Source organism: Zootoca vivipara, chromosome 6, assembly GCF_963506605.1.
Source record: "Zootoca vivipara chromosome 6, rZooViv1.1, whole genome shotgun sequence".
Lineage (NCBI taxonomy): Eukaryota > Metazoa > Chordata > Lepidosauria > Squamata > Lacertidae > Zootoca > Zootoca vivipara.
The window spans coordinates 85,260,307-85,284,729 of record NC_083281.1 but is presented as its reverse complement, the minus strand read 5'-3'; the positions used below and the strand labels follow the sequence as shown (position 1 = coordinate 85,284,729).

Below are 24,423 nucleotides of genomic sequence, written 5' to 3'. Positions count from 1 at the left end.
CATTTAACCCAGCATCCCATCTGAAAAATAGGCCCTGCTTAAATGGTCTTCAGAAACAAGTCAGAAAACTGCTCAAAGGAGTCATACCAACGATAGCAACTGTCAGACTCCAGAACTTAGTTGGATACAGCCATGGTGAGGTTTTAGTGTTCCTGCTTGTCTTTCTTGAGGAGCAGAAGTGGGTAGCATGGTGCAGAGCAGGCACAGATCCAGTTTGAGAAGTGGAAGTGAAAAATCAGAAGATAAGAAGCAAATTAGCCAAAAATGGGAAAGCCAAGGATGAGCTGGGGATGAGAGTGGGAGTCTCTCAGGTCTTCTATTACGAGAAAAAACATGTCAGACAGATAAGAGGTGCCAGAGGCTGAAGCTTCATAGGGCAGAGATGTAGAATCTATGGTCCTCCAGATATTTCTCGACTGCAACTCCCATCATGCAACTCCCCTGATCACTGGCCATGCTGGCTAGAGCTGATGGGAGCTGGAGTCCAACAAAATCTGGAGGACTACAGGTTTGCCATGCCTGATATTGTGCATAGGCACTGGTCCTGGGGGGGGGGTCACCTGCTGTGAGTACTTAGCCAGGTGATAGGGTTAGTACTGAAGCAAAGCAGTGCCCCCACTTGCTATACTGAGCTCAGTCTGCAATGCTAGTAGCTGGCACAGTGTGGGGGCAGCTTAAAACCAACCTTGCATTTTAAAACATTTGCTCAGTAGACATGCAGAGCAATGAGACCAGTTGGCAGAGGAAGAACAGAGCATAGACACAAAGGGTTTTATCTTATGCTAGTCCTACTCACAGTAGACCCATTGAAGTTAATGGACATGAACAACACAGTAGACCCATTATATCAATGGGTCTAGTCTGAGTGGGACTTAGTTGGACACAACCCAAAGCAGGATGGCGGAGAAGTAAACTTTCTTATCCTACACCCAGCATAGTAATGCAAAAGGCGGACCACATCTTTGCATGCAGAAGGTCCCAAGTTCAATCCCCAGCATCTACAGGTGGGGTGGGGAGAGACTCCCTGCCTGAAACCCCAGACAGCTGCTGTCAGTCAGTGTTGATAACACTGAGTTAGATAGGCATAAGGCAGACTCCTATGTTTCTAGGTATGGAGCTTTCTGCTCTAGTAAAGCTAGCAAAATTTATTTCAGGCTTGTAATTTTTGTAGGTTTATTTAAAAGGTTTGTTAAGTTGGCTTGAGAAAGAGACAACACATCACATGTGCTTTACAGCAAAGGGATACCATTTGTTACTGGAGATTTCCCCTCTTGGTCCTGGAATGTCACTCTGCCTGTCCAGCCAAGACCCGCAGAACTTTATGCCCCCAAGGCATTGTACAAAATAATCCAAGAAAGGAATTCTCAACCTTTTTGGGTACATCAGTATCATGTGCAACCCCAAGAAACTGTCATAGTCACTACAGGCATGTCACAACTCTCTACTCCCTAGCTGTAAGCCCCTCTACCCTGAAATTGCACCTGTGCTGCAATTTAGGCTAAAGCTATTGGCTAAATAAGGCTTCCTGCTTATTTTCAGTGAGAGGACAGGACCCTGATGCCACCAAGGAATGCCTCTGTGGGCACTTGTGTCATATTGGTGACACACAATCTAAACGATAGTCCACCTGCATCATTAAACTGAGCATACACATTCTAAGAAACATTGGCATAGAAGCAACAAAACAAAACACCTTGCTGAAATCCTATAGGAGGGATACCAGGGCAGAAGGAGACAAATGCAAAGGGAACAAGGACAACTAGGGAAGGCAACAATTGACACACAGAGCATCATGCTCGTCTCCTTGGCCTTCAGTTTGACAAATATGTTTCTCATCACAAGAGGCCCAAATAAGAATTTGCCCCTAGGAACAAGAGAAACCGTGGCTGGGAGGAGACTCAGATGGGATTAGAGAGAGAATGAAAAAGGTCAAGGGTCAGGACTGTGTGGAGAGGGGTCAACACCCCATGTATTTCTTTAAAAGCAATTCCATTCAAGGAGTTTTTGTACAAAATAATCTGCGTCAACATGAGCAAAACGTGGATCTTTCATCCCTGTTGTTTCCGAGTGCAGAAATTTGGTGGCATCTCAGGTCACAGAAAGTGTGGGAGCCAGGGACCACGGGTGCGTGCAATGAGCAGAGCTACTTGGGACAGGACGATGAAATTCCAGAAATTCTTCTCTGTCCCTCCTACAGGGAATATGTGAATCTATTAGCATGTTGATATCCCGCCTTCCTTCCACCATGGAAGTCAAGGTGGCATACATGGAGCACCCATAGGCATTCTACTACAGGGGCACTGACCAAACTAAATACCTTCTTATTTACAGCAAAGTGGCTGGCTTGTGTGCCTTCGCAGCGTTCCTGTGAACAATTTGATTCATTCTTCTTAGCCGGAGGTGCTACAAAATTTGTGGAAATGTTTTACTTTTTCAAAAATGGACTTTTTGTGTTTTTGACTGCAGAGGCAACTACTGATCTTGCTTAAGTTCCTTAATGAGAAGGATAGTAATGATCAACAAGCTTCCATGAAAGGAAGCTGGCCTACTTCAACTGATCTTTCTCAGTAAAATGCAGACTTGGAAGAGCACTGATTGCAGTCTCTAGGTTTCCCTGGACTAGCTGTGTGCCCGAATATAAGCTGCACCCGAATATAAAACACACCTTAAAAATTGGAGTGGGGGGGAAATAAAAATAAAATAAAATCTGAATATAAGCCACTCCCTTCCTCACTGCTCCTGGCTGCATACGGGGTGGGGGGTGGGTGGGGCGGAATTTGGTTGGAATCACGGTTGGAATTTGGGGGAAAATGTGAGGTTTATATTCAGGCCAATACGGTATAATTCACAGATGTTTGTATGGCAGACAAAGGTGCTCCTCAGTAGACTGACCGATGTGGAAAGGGTGGTTCCTTAAAAGGTAGGACCATAGGAAGTTACTGTATATCATAAAACAAAGAATGTAATGATATCAAGTCAAGCCAGACCATTGGTCCATCTAGTTGAGGATTGTCTATACTGACAGGCAGTGGCTCTCTAGGGTTTCAGACACTGAATCTAGGACTTTCTGCATGAAAAACAGATTCTCTACTTGCTACAGATCTACCCTACTCTTTTTAAGAGAACACCACCCACCAAAAAGAAAAAAAAACACCAAAGGAAATAAACTGATCCAGGAAGACCTAAAAAAAAATCTACTGCAGGTAGCAACTCTCTGTATTTGCGATTCCCAGCAAAGTATTCAAAGGTTCACTGCTTTTGACAGTAGAGGGACAACCCTGGTTTATACTTGACTGTTTCCAATTCTAAAGAGTTGTAAACACATTACCACAGCCAGTCTGTCTGTATTAGGTATCTGGGAGCTACAAGAGATGCACTGAAACCCCTTTGGACATGCCTCTGCCAACAGCGTAGTTTCTACCCTGGGGTCCCCCTTCTCATGATGTCTAAGATTCTATGATGTGAGCGACTGTACCTATCAGTGTTCAAATCTCCCACTGTTCTAATCTACTCGCATTTTGCGACAGGGAATTTCATTAGTGCAAGCAGTTTCTGAGCTCTGGGCGCAGTGCTGCACATAAGATTTTGGATTAAAGCTGCACAGTGGAAAGAAAGGACCTTTTTCTGCCTCCCCACTTCTAGCTACTCTCTGAAGACTGGAGAAGAGACCTCCTTAAGAATAGTAGGAGGGTGGTCAGGGGAAGGACTAGACCAGGGGTCCCCAGACTACGGCCCGCGGGCCAGATGTGGCCCAATTGGCCTCCCAATCCTGCCCGCAACGACCCCCGCCACCGCCTGCTCTTACGGCGCGCAGCGCGGCGGCGCACTTCCAAATTGGAAAAAAGCACCAAAAATCGTATGCGCGCATGTGTATGGGCCTCTCCCGACCCAGAAGAGGTCATTTCTGGTGCACTTCCAGGTCAGGGGAGGCCCATACGCATGCGCACAAATGATTTTCGGCGTTTTTTCCGACCTGGAAGCGCGCCGGCGCGCCAGTAAGTCTGTGTGCGCATGCGCACAGACGCACACTCCCCTGCCCTCCGGCCCGCTGCGCGATCGGCGCGGCGGGCACTGGCCCAAAGCCGGGTAAGGCTGGGGACCCCTGGACTAGACCATGTGAAAAAATAAACATAATATTTTAGCTGCAGTTCATTCATTTTCAGCTTTGTTATTAAAAAAAGCACGCATAGACATTCTGTTGCTGCGTCCATAACATGGGTTTAAGATGCCATTTAGTTCGTACCGTGTTTCTCATATTATAAGACACGTCTTATATTTATTTTTTCCTCAAAAAAACACACTATGGCTTATTTTCAAGGGATGTCTTATTTTTTTTCCTCCTCCTCCTCCTGCCGCGGCCGGCATTACTGCTGCGCCTATCACTATGTCTTATTTTCGGGGTATGGCTTATATTCCTTGAATGCTTAAAAATCCTGCTATGGCTTATTTTATGGGTATGTCTTAAAATATGAGAAAGAGGGTAGCTTTCATATCTCAGTTTCTAACATTGTTACCTACTGTATTATAACGTGAGAACTGTACCTACTCAAATTTCCCCTAGGGAATGGGGTTTGCTCGTGTTCACTGCTTGATGAATCAGGACAGACTCTAGACTGGTTCAGATTTGCTACTTGTTATACCACCTGCCAACCTAGCAGTTTGAAAACACGTCAAAGTGCAAGTAGATAAATAGGTACCGCTCCGGCGGGAAGGTAAACAGCATTTCTGTGTGCGTCTCTGGTTTGCCAGAAGTGGCTTAGTCATGCTTGCCACATGACCCGGAAGCTGTATGCCGGCTCCCTCGGCCAGTAAAGCGAGATGAGCGCCGCAACCCCAGAGTCGTCCGCAACTAGACCTAACGGTCAGGGGTCCCTTTACCTTTATACCACCTGCACCTGGCAGTGTTGGGGTTGGGCTCGCTTGCTTGAGTCACAAGACTTTGCAGCACTTTCTCTCTGTGTGCTGGGCATCTGATAGGTAGCATGATGTAGCCCTCCCAGTTCCGAACCAGTTGGCTTCTGGGTCCCTTCCTCTGAGGCAGTCAGAAAAACATACCAGAAATCCAAGTCACTCTTAATAAAGGGCTGCTGGAAGTGGGATCACCCCCCCCCTGCACAAGGGCTTGGGCCAACCTCTTATATAATCATTTGACCTGCAGAACCCCCTTCCATTTACCAAACTTGAACTCCTGCTCTGTCCCTTAACATACTGCCAGAGGATTAGTCACCAGAAAGGCTAAAATCCAGTAGGAGGCATTTACTGGCAACTCCCATAATTTCCCTGCACTCCCCCCACTCCCACCCCAAAATCTGAGAGAATGACAAAGTTGAACAGAAAAAGCCTCTGAGCTGCCCACGCTTAAACCCCCCCCCCCATTCACACAAAAAAGCCCTAAAAAGTATTTGTTTCCACCTGATATGAGCAGATGAGTGGGGAGTGGCTTAGCAGGCTGTGTATGGGCTGCAGGGGGGGAGGTACCCAGAAGCAATAGATATTTAAGATGCGGTGTGCAAGGGAGAGGCACACACATTTCTTGAGAGCAGAGATTCTGACAGGAGCGATCCACCTTTGAGAGACTTGGTTCATTGAGAACGAGAAAGAGGGAAACAACAGCTTTGGCTTTACAGAAAACATCTGTACCCAAACAGTTCAACTAAAAAAGCAACTCTTCCTCCTCCTCCTCCTGGGACAGGAGATAAGAATTTCTGAAGGACCAAGTGAGTGGGGGGGAGCAAAGAAGAAGAAAAATCCCTAGACACAGCATGCAGACCACATTCAGCACTCAGATGGCTTGGTTATGTGCAGTAACCATCTCTTTGGCCGTGTACCCAGCCTGGCTGCAGAAACCTCCAAAGAGGAAGGTGATCAGCGGGAACCCCAAGAACCTAGGCTGCTGTGAGGAGCTGAAGGAGCTGAAGATGCACGTGGCCAACCTGTCCACCTTGATACAGGAACTGAGCAAGAAGCAGGAGGATGAACTGGGAAACGCCATCATGCAGGTGATGGAGCTGGAAGGGAGCTTCAAGCAGATGGACCTGCGCCTCAATGACGTGGAAGGGAAGTACTCAGAGATGAACAACCAGCTGGGCATTGTGCAGCTTCAGGCAGCTCAGACTGTCACGCAAACATCCGCAGGTAAGGAGGACCAGCGGTATGGCAAATAAATGCACGGAAAAGTTGTTCCCCTCAGTTAGGACCCCCAATACTGCAAGAAAACTCTGCTGGGCAAAATGCACCCAGGGAGAGGTGTTTTTAAACAGTTGAAAGGGACCACAATCTTGTGTATTTGCTTTTGAGTTCTTAACTATTTCATTTCCAAGAGAGTTTGAATGTTTTAAATAATAATATCATTGTTCTGCACGTAAGACCTGCAGACACTCAAAACACAATCGCTCTTTAGAATATCAGCAGAAAAATGGGGAGAGACAGTCCTACATAGAGATTATGGTCTCTCTGTCTGACTTTCTGTCTTTGTGTGTGCTTAAAGATAGGCAAGTGCAGCCAGATCCCATTCATGCTTTTTTCAGAAGCGGTCTCTGCGGAAAGAGGGACGGTTGTGAGCACATGTGTGATTTTGCACAAAGAACTCTGTGTGAGAATATGAGCAGTCATATCCTAAGATGCATGAACGCTTGGATTGCCATCTTTAACAAAAACTGGTTGGATTAAATAGATTTAAAACCTCAGTAAATAAAACTGAAAGGCATTTCAGCTCAATGACAATGCTTAAAAAAGAAAAAAGCCTGCATGAAAACTGTGGATGGCATCTTCTTCAAAGAGGCACCCCACCTTTATGCTCACTCAAGGGGGAATGTTGTGAGATATTTTACATATATCTGCACCATTCAAAATTAAAGAACCAAGTCAGATCACTGTCTAGCTCAATACTGTCCACACTGACCAACAGCAGCTCTTCAAGATTTCAGGCAGGACTAATTTCCAGCCTTGCCTGGAGACCCCCAGAACTGAACCTGCTGCCCTCTGCATGCATGCAAAGCAGATGTTCTGCTACTGATCTGCAGCCCTTCCCTAAAAGAAAATATGGATTTTCCTTCAACACTATATGTGTAGCTATATTTTTTCAAACTCCACCCCAATAATAAATTAAAACTCATCCGATTTAATTGAGTAACATGACCTTGGTTACAACCTAGTCACCTTTCCCCACAGGGGCCACCCTTGGATATATAGCCATACACACTTTTACTAACACACCTTTTAACCAGCCGGTTCATCATTTGAGGTTTACAGCGAAATAAATAATCAACTCAACTTAGCTTCTAGGCATGGTCATCTGGAAGCAGCTCTTTCCCTCAACTGTGAGCAACCAAGCTACATACAAGTGTGACCTGGGGGGGGGGGGAAATCCTCACACTGAGGTTTTCGCAGTACAGTATTCACATAAATAGCCCAGAGTGTGCCTTCAAGGTACAAAATTATTAAACCACAACATGTCTTATTACAGGCACGGTAAGGCCACACTGCATGTGGAAGGCAGCCACATAGGGACTTGAATTGCCGACTGCAAGGAAATCCCAGTTCGCACCTAATCTTTCCTAATAGGTGGAAATCATTCACCTTGCACTCTGTTACACCTGTCAGGATGGATAAAAATTAACCTCGGGAAGGGCCTCTCCCTTCCCCTTGAAGCAGCTGGATGTTCAGTTCTTCACATGGAAAGGGAAGCAACCATTTCCAAAAAGGCTGATACGCTCGCTGGAGCGGGAATGTACCTTCCAAGTGGGAGCAGGCCATGATGCAGAAAACAGACCGTGCACAGCCCAAACATGTCAGAGGTGCTGATTTGGCTCGTCTGCCTGAGAGCACAACTGCAAACCGGGGAAGCTGTCCCAGGCATGGCCCATCCTATCAGATCAAGAGGTTGGGCTTTGAGGAATGGCAGCAAACTGTATTTGCCTAGCAATTCCCCATTGCTTCAGTCTGGGGGCTTTTGCAATAAGAGAAGTTTTTGGAGGAGAAATTGGTTCTCTTTCACTCAGAAGTAGTAACACTACTGCTTAGCATCTGTGAAGTGCTGTTTCTGAGTGTTCAGGTCACTTTACACCAGGCATCCCCAATTTTTGGCCCTCCAGATGTTTTGGACTACAATTCCCATCTTCCCTGACCACCGGTCCTATTAGCTAGGGATCATGGGAGTTGTAGGCCAAAACATCTGGAGGGCCGCAGTTTGGGGATGCCTGCTTTACACAATCTTGCTATAGTAAATTATTGTGAGGCAAGCTGGTATTGGTGTGATACGCCCCTATTGCAGGACAAAGTATGCAGCAGAGAATGCCTGCCCTGAGGCTACCTAGAAAATTCAAAGTGAGATTCAAACCTGAAGTTTCTAGATTTGTAGCCTGGTTTGTTGGTCACACAAGCTCTTGCACTAGCCATTTCTGAACAGACAAGTACTTCTGCTTACATTTCTAAAAGAATTTCTCTTTCACCTTTAAAAAACCATGGTGAGATACGTTGCTATTAGGTCAACTTTACAGCTGCAGACAAGGCTAAGGGTTTGTAAGCTGCCCAAACTCACCCAGCCAAGCTGGGATCTGAACCTTAAGTCCCCAAAGTTCAATACAATGGTTATGGAACCATCCTGGTTCTTTGCTCTTTACTAATCAGGATAATGCTTGCATAATTTTAGAATGATTTTATTTGGGGGGGGGGGTTTCAGGCACACATGCCAAAGCCATCAAATCCCCCTCATGCCACTGAGCCTCCCTTTCTGCTAGCCTGACCCCACTCCAAGACCTTACTGGTCAGTGGTTGTGTTTTTGAAGGGTTACAGAAGGAGCTGGAGAAGTTAGCGCCCAAAAACTGCACTTATATATGGACAAGAGAAAAATAACTTGAGTAGGTCTCTCTGTAAGCAGGACGGCCCTCCTGATTCCATGTGTGTCAATCAATCTGCTGAAACAGCCTACTAAGTTTGGGAAATGCTTCTAGAGTGCAGCCACCATCATGCACATCTGAAGGCAACCCTGTATCGCAAAAATTTTAATGTCTAATCTTTCACAAATTTTTATATACTGTAAGCCACCCAGAGTGGCTGGGGAAACCCAGCCAGATGGGTGGGGTATAAATAATAAAATTATTATTATTAGCTCTCCCAAACTGGGCAATGGCTTCATTCACCATTAGAACACAGCTTGGCTCACTTGCTTGAGAAAAGCATCAGCTGCAAGCACATGGCTGTCTCAGTCACATAGGTTAATGTCGGAGGTGGTTGAGGCTTGATGGTCTCAGGGTTTGAAATTCTAGGGAGGCTTCACTAAATATTGCAACGTAACAGTTTAAAACTTACATGCTGTTTTTGGAGGAACTGTAATGTTACATTTAATAAAAATGTGTCAAAAGTACTTAAGAACTTATCACAATTTGTGGGTTGGGGGTGTTGAAGCAGATTGACCTCATCAGATAATACTTGCCAGTCATTATTAAACGTTTGTTGCTTCCCATTCCACCCCCCTCCATTGACACAGATGCTGTGTATGACTGCTCGTCGCTTTATCAGAGAAATTACAGAACTTCAGGGGTCTACAGACTCCTCCCTGATGAATTCCTGGGAACGCCAGAAATGCAAGTAAGAAGTCTTAATACAAATGCTATGACTTACTTACACCCCAGTTATAGTCCAGACAGGCAGCTTTGGGCAGCTTTCAGGACAGGTTCCTACAGAAGGAGCACACATTTGCTCTCTCTGATCCTCCTTGACCCACAGAAGGTGACCCTCTAGGGGTGCTGGTAAGAGATTCTCTACAATGGTCAAATCTATGGGGCTGAATGGCAGCAGTAGGGAAAACTGTCCAGGATTCCAGGACTGAAAGGATGACACTTAGGATTTAATTTTTTTAACCAACCTTTTGATGTTCATGGATTTCTTTATCTTGGTACTCAAAATGACTTTCATCACAGAGAACATCTCTCCTAAACTAAAAAGTAGGTGGCCTCATGGTAAATGCTGCTACCCAGTGCCTAAAATCCCTTATTCTGCCATTACCAATAATACATGTTTTCACTTATATTCATACTGATATGGTTTGTGGGGCGAGAGGGGGAGAAGATCAGATATTCAAATCAACTGAACTATTCAATCCAATTTGGCAACAACAAATACATGCTCCCTCCCCAAAAGGGGCCTGGACAGTCCCTAGTCTCCATGGATGACTAGAATCAATGCTCTTTCCCATCACTCCAGGTATACTGTGACATGGAGACTGACGGAGGAGGCTGGACAGTCATCCAGAGGCGTAAAGTTGGCCTGGTTTCCTTCAGCCGGGACTGGAAGCAGTACAAACAAGGGTTTGGCAGCATCCAGGGAGACTTTTGGCTGGGAAATGAGCACATCCATAGGCTTTCCCGGCGCCCGACAATGCTGCGTGTGGAGCTCGAGGTAAGGGAATGGTTTCAAAAAACCAGGCTAACTTTTGGTAATTTATCTGCATTGAACAGTTGGGGAAATTAGAAGGACGAGCAGTCTCCAACAGCAATTTAAGATACAGTCAAACCTTGGAAGTCAATAGGAATCTGTTCCAGAAGTCCGTTCACCTTCCAAAACACTCAAAAACCAAATTGTGGCTTCTGATTGGCTACCCCGTCAGACATTCAGGTTCCAAAAGAATGTTCGCAAACCGGAACACTCACTTCTGGGTTTGCAGCATTTGGGAGCCAAAACGTTTGAGTTCCAGGGCATTCGGGATACAAGGTACGACTATATTGTAATTTCTAGGTACTGATTTACACAGGCATCAGTATCTGGGGTTGACAAGTCAGATATCTCTCCCACCCTCCATTATGCCATGTTAACAGTGCCCTTAAACTCAAAAAGCAAGGGCACATACTCAGATGTCCTCAGCGGCTGCTCCACAGCAACAGAGACATTTCCCTTTAGAGTTCCTGCCAAACTGCAGGCAGAGCAAGAGGTTTTGCTGAAGGGAGTTAGCTATAATTAAATGCTTAAAGCATCCTCTGTTCCAAAAACACTATTCACTCTAAACCTTCAGCACCAAACACCGGGCTTATAAACAAGATGAGAAGTAGTTTCAGTGGAGCTGGCAAACAAGATGCCCTGTGGTTGAACACATGAATGAAATGCAAAACATTGACCGTATCGTTCTTACACAGATATATTTGAAAGAGCAATGGATGCCTGAAGATATGGCACTCCTTGCAAGGAGGGATAGGTGCATACATTCCTGGAAATGGTTTTCCTAGATAAATTCTAACAGAAGGTGTTTCCTCTTCACCTTCCTCCTCCTCCTGTTCACCCTTGCAGGACTGGAATGGCAACATACGCTACGCTCTGTACAACCACTTCACTCTGGGCAACGAGCTAAACAGCTACCGCCTCTTCTTGGCCAACTACAGTGGCAACATTCCACATGACTCCCTGAGGTACCACAACAACACAGCCTTCAGCACTAAGGACAAGGACAACGACAAGTGTGTGGATCACTGTGCGCTGTTACGCAAAGGTAAGCTTGTAGATGGGCTCCTCCTCCTACACCAAGTTTTAGCTGAACAGGGCTGAATGCCATTTTGCAATTTAGAAACATTTCTGAAACCTGTATTTGCTTTGAAGTTGTAAGCATTGCAAGAACAATGACAATTACAAAATGTGATACGTGAAGCATTTTCTGAAGCAAACAGGAACACAGGAAGCTGCCTTATAAAAGGTTAGACTATTTGTCCATCAAATTCAGGGGAACCTTTGGCCCTCTAGATGTTGCCAAACTACAACTCCCAGCAGCCCCAGCAAGCATAGCCAATGGCTGTGGTGATTGGAGTGGCAGTTCAGTCATGTAGCGGGTGGGGGACAAGGTTCCCTATACCTAGTCTAGGCCAACTGGCAATGGCTCTCCTAGATCATGGGCAGAGAAAGCTATTTCCCATTGCCTGCTACCTGACCCTTTGGCTCAGGGGTAGGCTAATGCATTAATGAAACTGTGTGTGCCCCAGAATGCTTTGCAATTTGCTTGGTCCCATGATGGCAGATGTCAATGCAAAAGGAGGTTCCCTGGAGGCAAAAAGTTTCAAAACCCACTGCTTTTGAAGACAGATCAAAAGATTTTCTCCACTTTTGTTTCTCAACAGGCGGCTACTGGTACAACTGCTGTACAGACTCCAACCTGAACGGGGTTTACTACCGCAATGGAGAGCACAACAAGAGCATAGATGGGATTACTTGGTACGGATGGCATGGTAAAACCTATTCCCTGAAGAGGGTCGAGATGAAGATTCGGCCGGCAGACTTCAAAGCCCAGGGGGATACCAACAAAGTTGAGTAAGGCAGCAGAGACACAACTTCATGGGGGACAGGGAGAAAGATACACACAAATGCTAACCAAAAAATAAACCACAATCACTGGTCTGAAATACAAGGGCTGTACTTCTGCATCTTTCTCATCACAATGCTCTCTTCCAGTAGGATGCTCAAATGTCCCAGGACATGTAGCCCCTGACAAACAGCATCCTCATAAGAGAATAATTTTGTTCCACTCACAAATATCACCGAGTTGCTATAGCAAATTTTCCCGGAGTACAGGGATGCAAAGTGTGGTATTAACTTTCCCAGCTTTTTTTCTAAATGTCCACCTTGCAATCACTCCCTGTTTAAGGTTGACTCAAGTGCACAGATACAACGGCCAAAATGAGGTAAGGGAATGGGGAAGGGAGGGAAGTGCTGAGTTAGGAAGATGACTGCAAGCGAGATGATCCTCTCTTCAAAAGCATAGGCCCACAATTTAAAAGAGAAACAAGAATCAGATTGGGACGTTGGATGAATCATAATTGGAGTTCCCTAAAGATCTTCCTATTTATGGAGGGGGGCATCAAAGATATTCCATATTTAAAGATTTAAAAGCCTACTATTTATGCCTTGAGCTTTTGTTGGAGGGGGGGATTACTACAAAAGGAAGCTGCCAACAACAATAAAAATATACATAATATTCTGAGGTTTTATAAACCAGGGGTGAGGAACCCCTTGCAACCCGAGGGCCACATTCTATCGCAGGCAACTCTAAAGGGGCCTCAAGCCAGTGGTGGGTGTGGCCATGGGCAAAAATGGATTGAGCAATGGATGCGATGTTTAATCTTTCTACAGCAGGCTCCATTCCAGTCACACCAAAACCAGAGGTTTCTGCACACCAACACACATCTCCCACCCACAGACACTACCACAGCTCAAAGGCACATACCACAACCAGTCAAAAGCTCCCAAGGAGGGTGCAGAGCAAGACCAAATAGAGATGCCACAAGGACCACATGCAACCACCAGGCCTGAGATTCCACAGTCCTGATAAGATACTGTGCACTGTTCAATACAAATACAGAGATGTGAGGAATAATATTATGCACACATTGCAATGCATCACATTTGGGGAAAAGATTTGTTAAAAAAACACAAGTTACCAAGGACTCCTCTCACAGCTCAGTTTCCTGCTTAACTTCGTTGCCAGAGTGGGTTCATAGTTAATATATCTATTTTTTATTCACTTTTTAATTATTATTTACAAGAGGGATCTAGCATAATTTAAAGTTGCTATCTTGGCACCAGAAGACATTTGTTTCCTGGAAAGTATCTTGTATATGTTGACTGGCCAAAATTTGGGACCATCCCTCCAGGAGCATATTATTGTTAAAGATGGCTGCTGAGTGGGTGATGCTTCAGGTGGATCTTTGCATGCTGTAAATTGAAAGAGCGCTCTGAACAAAATCTGCCATGCCTCCACAATGGATTTTTTTGTTTTGTTTTTTTCAGATTCTATAATAAACTCTCTTGTTTTTAAACTGGGTCTTGAGTCTTTTGTCAAAATACCTAACAAGCAGGCAGATTAAAATCAGAAGTCCTTGAAGAAAAGAACAAGCAAGGCTCCAGGAGAGGTGACAGTATGCGTTGTGTGGCAGACACAGGGTCTGAAAATAGCTCAGCAGGCAAGAGAAAAGAGCAATGGATGGATATGATATGGAAAATGAGAGACATGCAGAAGATAACACGAACACGGCAGAGATAAATTGGGCAATGCACACAGGGACAGCCACACACAATTAATAAAAGGCCGAGCTGCCAAGCAGGTTTACTAGAGAGTGAGCACCAATAGGGACTTCACTGGGACTTGCAATTCTATGCACAGTGATCTAATGCTGCACAGGATTGGTCCGTACTCATACTAAAGCTGCATGTCCCATTTCCTTCAGAGGCTCAAGCATGCCTGATTTTCCATAGATAAAGAGTGAAGGAAAGGGACAGGAGCTGCCTGGAACACTTCAGGAAGAGCTATTGGTGGGGCTTGGGGTCCATGGGGGATGTAATAATGACTGCCAGAGTAGTCACACCAGATGAAACCCTGGGCAGCTCCCAGTAGGATCTGCTTGCCTTATTAGAAAAGGTGCTACCTCACCCAGATACTAGATGTTTTGGGACTACAACTCTCATCATCCCTAGCTAACAGGACTAGTGGTCAGGGATGATGGGAATTGTAGTCTCAAAACATCTGGAGGGCCGAGTTTGCCTATGCCTGGACCAGCGTCACCCAGGGGCTTTTAAAGAAGCCTGGCAAGGCTTCCCCTCCAGTGGCTCAACTCCCTTGCCCCTCTTGACAGCCACTGCCAGGCATTGTAGTCAATATTGAGCTAGAAAACTCAGAACTAGGCAATTTTGTATGTTTAAAGCATGGGCAGTAGTAGTTCAGAAGCATGTTATAAACATCATTAGGTTGTGCACTAGTCCAAAAAGCAAATGCTTGGGAAGAGGAAAAGAGTAATTGCAGCCAGTGATTGATTAACAAATCTGTCAGAAGCAGGCAGGCAAAAGACACATGGCTTAACCCAAGAGGAATTATGCATCTCCAGGGACTGAAAATTCTACAAGAAGTGCACAGTTTGAATTAAGCCAAGACTACTGGCTGGGAGCAGAACAGAGACTGATTAACAGCAACAAAATGTTTAGCTCTAGAAGTGAAGTAACATAATGAAGTCAATACACCATACTGGAAAAAGCCCTAAATAAACAAGGAAGCAAACAGAAAAATAGGCTAATAAAAAATAAGAAATTCAGGCACAATTCCAGTTGCTTGAGACAACTGAGCTTGTAAAGACATTTCTATTTAAATTGAATCCATTTCAATTTAAGCTGGACTGAAACTAGGGTACCAGAGAGTACACTTCAAAAGCTAATTAACACCAGAATAATTAGTCTGCAGATATAAGTGGCCCTTCAGGAAAGGTCCTTGAGGAATTCAAGCTTTGATTAAGCCTCTACTGGCTGGGGCTGATGGGAGTTGTAGTTCAGCAACATCTGGGAGGGCCAAATCATCCCCAACACATGCACTAATGAAAAAGCCCCCTTTGAATTTATTTATTTTTTAACAGTTGAAAGCAAGCCACATTTCAATCTCCTTTCCTGTTGCACAAATGGTTATTAAGTCATCCTAACTTGATGAAGCTTCCATATTCCAAGGCAGTATACCAACAAATAGCAGCTGTTCCTGTGGAGCAAGAGCAAGGGGAGGACTGTGGCTTTCAGAGTGGCATATAGTTGGCCACTCTAGGCTGGGCTAGGTGGGTTTTAATTTAAAACTGTTTTAGGGTTTAAGTTATTTGTATAGCCTCCCAAGTAGAAAGAATGGGAACATAACTGGAAATAGTTGGCTCTGCCTGTAATTAATCCACCTACTTTCTACCTCACCAATCCAAAGGGACACCAGGCACCTCTGAGACAGATCATTGGTCCATCAGTCCCAGCACTGTCTGCTCTGCCCAGCAGTTTCTCTTAGGCAGTGGACCTGCAGCCTCAAGGTCCTTTTAACTTGAGGCTGCTCAGAGATTTCAACATGAACACCTTTGTATGCAGAGCACATGCTCTGCAAGATTCCTCCTTCTCCTCCCTGTTGAATTCTACAAGGGCAACACTCAGACGGAAGAGGAGGAATCTGACAGGCAGTGCCACCCCCTGGACTGGACGCAAGTAAGAAGGCAGGCAGGTGAGGGCTGGCTGAGGGCAGTGCTACATTTGCCCTAATGGACTAGCCTCTGCTGGTCTGTCTCTTTGATAGGGCAGCTTCATATGCTCCCATAGTCATAGGCACATTGCAAGAAAAGGAAGCACAGACATGGCCCTTTCAAAGAGCTATTCTTTCCCCCCCCTGCCATTAAATCATCATCATTTAAAAGCAGCTGCTCTTGTTCTTTCATTAGATTCAAGCACACCTCTTGCCTGCTCTCCAAGCTGACAATCTGTCATCAGCTGGGAATGACTGCCACGCAGCTCAGGAGAATTTCTGGAAACGCCAGCTGAGACAAGTTGCCTCACCAATATCACTCTGGCCATCGTATGGGAATTTACAAAGAGATCACATTGTGGCTGGCTGACAGCAATAATAAACCCCAAATCCAGAGACGACACCAAAACTGTGTGGAAGTTATTGCTGGTTTGCTGGCTCAGAAACAAGGAAAGGGGGAACAGACAAACACACAGAGAGAAGCGTTTCTCAAAAACTGCGTGTCCCACACAAGCCTATGGGCAAGCCAAACACAAACAGCCTGCCATTGCTTTAGCCAGATATATCAGATGAACATTTAACAGGCTAGGATTTTTTTTATCTCTCTCCTCTTACAAAGCAGAGGTGTAAGTGGTATTTTGCTTGGTTTTCCTTCCAGAAAACCAACAATTAGGTATCATAGATTAATGTGTTCTTAACACAGCATAGCATTCAGTGCTGAACAGCAGCCATCCCCCTCGCTTCCTGCCTCCACAGGCTCAGAGGCAGACACAGCAGCTGCGGAAAGGGTACCCAAGGATGCCCAGAATATTTCTGCGCTTTGTCCTCGCCATACCATTGAAATGGACATCAGAAGCAGGCAAAAACGTTGGCTTGTAATTTGTTTGGAGGTGAGAGGGAAGAGGACGTTTGAGACAGGGAGAGGAGCTGGGAAGGGAGAAAAGACAGTGTGGTCTATAAGAAACTGCAAATGAGTATTGTACTAAGTGGATGGAAATAAATCTCTTTCTCTCTCTTATAATGGATTAGCTCTGGGAGTGCAGGATCCAAACAAATAGGACAGGGAGAAAAGGTCAGAGTTGCTCATAGAGGCACCCAGCCTAGGCCCAGGCGGGAGCAAAGAAAAGAGGAAAGTCTGCAGAATTTCTGGCAGTGAGTTGTACCATTTCTATTGTACTTGGCCCCAGGCATTTAAATACCAGATGACGGTATTTTAAGAAACAGGGAGGGTCAATTCCCGGAGTTTTTATGAGCTTATATTGTGCTGAAGTGCTTCTGCTACTGTTTCCAGGCCAATCGATACAGAAATCTCTACTGATCCCCCCCAAGCCACTGTGATGTGGGAGTCCAAGCACTTTATAAACTGCACAGCTATTTAGGGTATTTCTGTGTGTTCTAAAAAGGCAACGGCCAAATGTCTTCAAAATGTCCTTTATATAAAGTCTCTTGGAAGTCACTGAAATTCTTTGGCCAGGGATGATACACAGAGGGGAGACCTTCCTACTGCCAAGATTTGCCTTAAATTGCTTTTGTCTAAATGGAAAAAGGAATAGTTTTAGAGATACATGCCCCACACTCCTAATAAAGTTTATGAAGCAACCACATTTGATGCCCTGAACCAGCTTTCACCAATGTGGCACCCTACTGTGGTACAAGACTACAAATCCCATCAGCCCCATCCAGCACAGGCATTGGCTGTGGCTGATGGGAGCTGTAGTCCCAAACTTCTGGAAAAGTTGTAGGCAGCCTGCACTAACGCGGCACAACATCTCATAATGCTGGCTTCATTCTCCATTTCTGTCATTGCACACAAGCACCAATTTGAAAAAATAGCAAGGAAACATAGAGATACACTTCAATACATAGACAAGCACTTTGATAATGTGCTACATAGGTACAAGCTTACTATGCAGAGAAACACGTTTGTTGAATGCTTTTTTCCAGCTGCCAGGCACAGCTTTTCTGTCAAAGGAAGTTCAGAAGAAATGGCCCTACCTGATGAGAGACTCCAGGATTGCTGGGGTTGGGCCTTTCTGGAACTCCAGCTCCTTGTAGTGCAGCGCCTTGGCATATGCCCGGCATTTGGCTGCCCGCTCCCCCAGCAAGACAATGCCATTATCATCCCCCAAAGGCAGCGGCCCCTGCAAATACAGAATGGAAGGCCAAAGAAAGTTCAGGAATCTGGCTTATAGACAGCAGGTGTGCCCAGGGGCAAGTACAAGGTATATGGAATATGGACCTTTGGGAGCTGGAGGGGCCATAGCTCAGTTGTAGAGCATCAGCTTTGGATGCAGAAGGTTCCAGGCTCAATCCCTGGCATCTCCAGATAGGGATTGGAATGTCCCCTGGAGAGCGGCTGCCAAACAGTGTAGACTGTAGACAGTTATAAGCTATATGGACCCAGTGGTCTGACTCAGTATATGGCAGCTTTGTATGACTGGGTCCCATCAAGCACCAGAGGCAAGGCGAGGTGAGATATAAGCAGTCCACAGCAGAAGCAACAAGAGGCAAACAAGGTAATGGAAGCAGGACTGAAGGACATAAAAGCCATCCTCCTCACTGGTTGGTTTTCAAGGCTGATGTAAGTAGATAATCTCTTCCCCCATCCCCTCTGCTCCCCCAAATAGTTCCTTCAATAGCATCTTTACCTTGTCACTGTGCTCCATGAACTCTGCCAAGTTCAAAAGGGTCTGGGTGACCTCTGCAATATCTTGAGAAGTCAATGCCAACTCAATGCTGCGGATCAGTTCATCCTGCTGGTCTTCGTTGAGTTCTGACCAGCATGAAACAAATGCGGCATTAAAAAGATCTCTGGGAAGGGAGAAGAAGAGGGAAAGAGTGATGTGGCATTAAGCAAGCAAGTCATTAGTCTCCTTATACTAAGTTAAGGAGTAAAGAACGAGGAAAGCCCCCCTGTTCCACAGGCCTAGAGTTGCAAATGTCAACAAACCCTGTTTACTAGAAAGGCCACCCAAAACAATGGAATGTTACTTAGGGTTTTTTTAAAAAAAACAAACAAACATAAAGCAGGATTTCTGGACTGAGTCACAGCACCTGCTGCTTCAGCAATCTATCTGAAATTGATATTGGTCTCAGAGATCCAATGAAAGAGCCTATGTATTTCTTGGAGCAGGATTAGCTTGAAAAGGCTAAGAAGGGATCTTGCTGAATTACCAGAGAAATTAGGATCCAAACCCACAAGAGACAACAGGATTACAGCCTTAACAGATGCAAAATCAGCTGTGGATACAACCGTGGGATGGGTCTGAGGTTATCTGGGGACACAATTAGGAATATAATGAGACTTCTAAAGCAGAGATGGGGAATCTGTGGCTCTCCAGGATACAGCTGCACTCACATTCCCATCATCTCTAACCACCTGCAATGCTGACTTGGGCTAATGGACTCCAACTCCCTTTTGGAAAGGCTGCAGGGGTTCTACCCCTGGTCTAAAAATGCAGCCCTGAATTTGCTGTGAGGGAAGCCTCTTGCTGCTGAAGCACATAGCTAACCTATGTAACTCACTCACACAGGAGGCAGTGATGGCCACCAACTAAGATGAGTTTAAAAGAGGATTAGACAAATTCAGAGATGCCAAGGCTATTTGATGGCTACTAGCTACGATGGCTGTGCTCTGCCTCCACAACTGGTAGCAATAAGCTTCTGAATACCAGTTTCTGGAAACCACGAGGGGGGTGAGTGTCCTCATGTCCCGCTTGTGCGTTTCCCACAGGCCTCTGGTTTGCCACTGTCAGAAAAGGATGCTGGACTACAAGGGCCACTGGCTTCCTATGTTCTTATATTCTACAGCTCCGAGTACATGCAGGATCAAATGATTGAATTTTATCATTTGCATACATAAGAAACAGGACATCTAAAACAGATATAAACAATTTTATGCTTTGCCTCTGGCCTGATCACCAGCAACTCCACTTTAAAGGTGATCAGGCTGAGAATGGGCTATGTCCGAGACCTAAAGACAGGCTTCCTCAACCTCGGCCCTCCAGATGTTTTGAGACTACAATTCCCATCATCCCTGACCACTGGTCCTGCTAGCTAGGAATCATGGGAGTTGTAGGCCAAAAACATTTGGAGGGCCGAGGTTGAGGAAGCTTCCCTAAAGAGAACAACAATCCAAGTCAGTATAAGGCAACTTTGTGTCTGTTCTGAGCTGTTATTTGTACCCGCAGTAGCCACCATAAAATATTTTTCACTGTACCTAACCTGTTTGCCATCTACATAGACATTCTCCCAAAACAGCATGGAGATGAAATGAGCAATTGCCAGTCACAAGGGCTGTGTATGCTACCTGCAGGATCAGAAGCAGCAGAATCTCTGAATACCAGTCGCCCTCACTGTGGGCTGGCTTCCCATTAAATGATCTGGTTGGCCACTGTGAAAAACAGGCTGTTGGACTAAATGAGCCTTTGGCCTGATCCAGCAGCTAGGGTCTTCTAATATTCTTACAGTGAAGGGACTGTTTCTGGGGTGAAGAGCCAACAACCTCACAGCTATTTGTAAGGCAATCTGCCCAGAAATATATGAAACTGGTCACCCAATGGGCCCTTATGCCAAGAAAAAGATGCCTGTGGGAAAGACAGCTGGCAGGGAAGGAGGCCTCCGTTCTGAAGGTCAGAGGTGAGAGGCGCCAACATGACTAATTGTTTCCATTTCCCTTTTAGGTAACAGGCTGGCTCTGTGCTAATGGCTCTTGAGATTCCTTTTCCCAATGTGTACCGCATCTCTGCTTGATCACTCCTGCCTGTCCCCTCCACGCCACTGTTTTTCAGCTTCTCTGGCTCTCCAGAAGCCACAAAGAAGTCAGTAGTTTTCTATGTGTTCGGAGACAGGACACTCTTGCATACCAGATGCTGAAAACTAAAGCAAAAGAGGGCTATTGCCTTCACACCGCACTTGGTCACAGTGAGAAACAGGCTGCTGAAGTAGATAAGACCCTTGGCCCAATTCAGCGAGACCTTCCTTACATTCTTCTCGAACCCATCCCCTGAGAGGGAGTCCCATCCTGCTGCTACTTCTCATTCCCTGTCTCGGGATCAAGCAACGGGACCAGACCAACTGGTGCCCTCCAGGTGAAAGTGGGCCAACTAGTCTGCATTAGAACACTGAATGGGACACACAGAGAATAGCTTCCTTCTCAAACACGGGCAAATTTCTTCACTTCTCTTAAGATGGCTAAAGGTGGCCTCATCTGGATTTGAACACTAAATCCAATAAATGTTGGAACTCCTTAATTCCATGAACCACAAGGCAGCTTAGAGGTTAAAGTGAGACTTTAGGGGAGGACTATCTTCTCCTCCATCCAATCCTGCCTGCCACACACATGCAGTTTCAGCATTAATTGTGGCTACAGTTCTCAAGTTCCTTCTGCTAGAAATATGTATAGAAACCTCCAACTCTCTCAAAGCAATTAAATTAGTGAGAAAAGCCCACCAGTTTACACACACACACCTCAGTGTGATCCAGAGCACTGGGAAAGATTAGGGCAACTTTGATAGCAGCAGTGTCGCAGAAGCATGAAAGTGCCTTTATTGGAGACATCATGCCCTCAAACTAATTTCACTGCATTTTACAGCACCTATTCCATTTACTATTATATGCTGGAAATAGCAGAAGACGTATTAAAAAAAGAAAGCGGCTTGAGGGAGGGGGGGGGAGAGATTTCCTGTCTGTGATCTCTTAAAAAAACCCAAAACACCTTAAGGAGCTGCCAGCCCAGGGGGATGGTGGGGAAGTTGGCTATGAAACCAGATTCCCAAATGGTTTTATTTGCCCCCGGACAGCAGTTAAAAGCGCTTTCCATGAATGCCTTTGCCCTTCTATTTCCACCTCTTTTATGGCACTTGGCTTCAGCGGACGCACAGTCAGGAGAGGCAGGAAATGCCAGTACCTGGCCATAGGGTTGTAGGCCTGGGCCAAGGCCCAGCATGAGCGCAGGGATGGCGATGAAGAATCCTTCAGCAGCTCCAAGCTCAGTCGCCGCAGCCACTCCAGCCAGTCGTCTTTGGAAACTCTCCTTGCTGCTCCCCAGGCCTGGTGGAACGCACACAAAGGACACTTTCATTGCACCGTGATAAAAAAATAAACACAAAAGTCCCCCCCCAAGCCCCCCCCCAATATCAAATCAGCTATGGAGTGGGCCACAACTCCATTGTTTTCTCCCCCTCCAGCTATTAAAATTCCAAAACAATTTAGCTAAGTGCAAAGCGTAAACAGCTAAATGCATGTCTTGGCTCAGAAGTATACTGAACTTACCATGTTTTAAATTAAGGTTAAATAGACAGCTTAGTGGTACAGCACTTGCTTTCCATCCAACAGGCCTCAGGTTCAATGCATGGCCTACCTCCAGTCTGGGAAAGACCCTCCTCTGCCCGAGATCCTGGGAAGCCACTATCCACCAGGACAGAAAGTACTAAGCTAGATGGCCAGATAGTCTGACCTAGCAGAAGGCAGCACCCAATACATTTCTCTTACATTAAGCAAGAAAAAAGGAGAGAGAAATTTTTTTGCATATATGAACACTTTATGCTTAACTGGCTGTCATTACTTTCTGATAATTTAATTTTTTAAAAGGAACCAAGTGACTAGGATGCCAACTACGGCTTTTTGTTCCATGTGATATTTTATACAGAATGAGCAGGTCATAGATCTTCTAAAGCCATCCTTCTTATTACACATTGGGAGCCATTCCATCAGGCTGCAAAGCAGGGGAAGGAGAGAGATGAAGCAGGCTATTCCATCAGCTTTGCTGAGGGAACAGCTGCCTTTGGCCCTCTGACTTCCACTAGCAGACATTCCATCATGCCACCACAAGTGTTGCCAGCCCAGCGGGTCATTATAAGCATACTGTACTGGTATCCAAATGTGTTTGATTTCCTCCTCCCTCCCCATCTGTTTTTCCTTGTGTGTCGTGTCTTTTAGGCTGCAGGTCTACGGGAGGGAACTGTCATAATACTGATCTTTGTATGCCACACTGGGAGCCTTAAGAGAGGCGTAAAAGTGCTTCCAAAAATAAATAGTTCCCTTCTGCTTCCCCATTAAGCTGCTACCTAGAGTTCAGTTTTCTTTGGGTACCCTTCACTCTTACACCCAAAAATGTTCTCTCCAAGTACTTAAGAACTAGCCAGCTAAAAAAGGAGGCCCATGCACAGTATGTGTGCATGAAGCTCAGTTCTGGGCATGACTCCGTTTCACATGAAAAGGCAAGCCCAGAACAGGGAGTCGTGCAGAGATCAAACATGCAGCATCCTCTGAAAGCTGGTAATTTTGTGGCATCACTACATCAGTAGTGAGTAGATAACCCAATCACATCCAATGCACATTTGTCAGAATTGTCTACTCCACCAGCAGAGATGCCTACTTCCCACAAATCATGCAGAGATACAGCAGGGGGGGTTCTGTGGCTGCCACTTTTGGCTCATAACCTGTTTTTCTTCTTGGTACAAACACACACACACACACAAATATGGGTGATGGTTACGTAGTTTTAAAAACAAATTATGTATGCAATGAATGTATGCCTGGTCTGCAACACATGACAAAAACTTATTCGGGGTTTATTTTGCAAGGTACAACAATCGCAGGGTTGACCCACTATTTTCATAAAAAGGCATCCATTCAACAGGTGATATTTCCACACTTCTAATAGCTCGAGAGAGAGAGCACTGCAAACACAGGCGCTTCCTTTTGATCTGGCCAAGGGTTACACTTTGATCATACCGATTCAATGTAATTGCATTAATGCCCAACTGGGAACAGCTGGAGGGGGAAATGCTATGCATGAAATAAAACTCCTGCAAAGCTACTAATTTTCCTGGCAGGAGCCTGGGAGTGGGGTTGCACAGTGGTCTGCTGTACAGGAAGTGGCAAAAGGATCTCTGGACTTAAACAGGGGTCTCAGGGTTTAAATGGTTCATGGGGCACTTTCCACAAAGCAGGAGGCTCAGAATTTGAAAGCATTTTAAATACATGTGGGTACAATAACCTTGTGCAACAATAACAGCCCAGGAAGAATTTTAACCAGTGAATACGTGAAATGAATTCACATAAAATAATGCAAGCTCTGACCCAGAGGCAATGCAAAAGCTTGACCCTTTTGTGTTTGCTCTGCAATGGCCCATTCACAAGTCGCCACTTTGTGCCACTGCAATCAATCAGGAAGTATGTCTGTGTGTGTGAACCAGCTGCTAACTGTGTACTCTCCAGTGGAAGGCTGGCCTCTAAGAAAATGCTAGAGGTCAATATATGCACGTCATAAATTCCCCTAACACTCTGTTATAGGAGGAATACTCGTACTTTGCTTACACACATCCCAAGCAAAATGCTCTGACCTGGAAAAAGAGAAGGTTCTGAAATGGACCTCACCATGCCTAGGGAAGCCTCACTTAAAAAACAAAACAAA

General features: G+C 45.4%; 2 protein-coding genes across 6 annotated transcripts in view; one reads left to right on the top strand and one right to left on the bottom strand.

Annotated features, from left to right (window-relative positions):
- The window catches only part of MTOR (mechanistic target of rapamycin kinase), a 99,552-nt gene that overhangs the window by 38,883 nt on the left and 36,246 nt on the right, over window positions 1-24,423 (bottom strand). For all 5 annotated transcript variants that reach the window (XM_060276244.1, XM_060276247.1, XM_060276246.1 and 2 more), the window contains 3 exons: window positions 21,913-22,055; window positions 18,653-18,815; window positions 18,000-18,145 (listed from right to left, as the gene is read on the bottom strand). In XM_060276244.1, coding sequence (XP_060132227.1) covers window positions 18,000-18,145; window positions 18,653-18,815; window positions 21,913-22,055 — 452 coding nt within the window. The remainder of the gene's footprint in view (window positions 1-17,999; window positions 18,146-18,652; window positions 18,816-21,912; window positions 22,056-24,423) is intronic.
- On the top strand, window positions 5,510-13,794 carry ANGPTL7 (angiopoietin like 7). The gene is made up of 5 exons (XM_035117076.2): window positions 5,510-6,135; window positions 9,489-9,589; window positions 10,205-10,399; window positions 11,282-11,480; window positions 12,100-13,794. The coding sequence occupies exons 1-5, from the start codon at window positions 5,763-5,765 to the stop codon at window positions 12,291-12,293; spliced, it is 1,062 nt and encodes a 353-aa protein (XP_034972967.1). The 5' UTR covers window positions 5,510-5,762; the 3' UTR covers window positions 12,294-13,794.

Excerpts from the sequence above, each read along its gene's own strand:
- ANGPTL7 (XM_035117076.2), top strand. The coding sequence starts at position 5,763 with ATGCAGACCACATTCAGCACTCAGATGGCTTGGTTATGTGCAGTAACC. Across the intron at positions 9,590-10,204 it reads TGGGAACGCCAGAAATGCAA|GTATACTGTGACATGGAGAC; the intron begins GTAAGAAGTCTT and ends CCATCACTCCAG. Across the intron at positions 11,481-12,099 it reads CTGTGCGCTGTTACGCAAAG|GCGGCTACTGGTACAACTGC; the intron begins GTAAGCTTGTAG and ends GTTTCTCAACAG.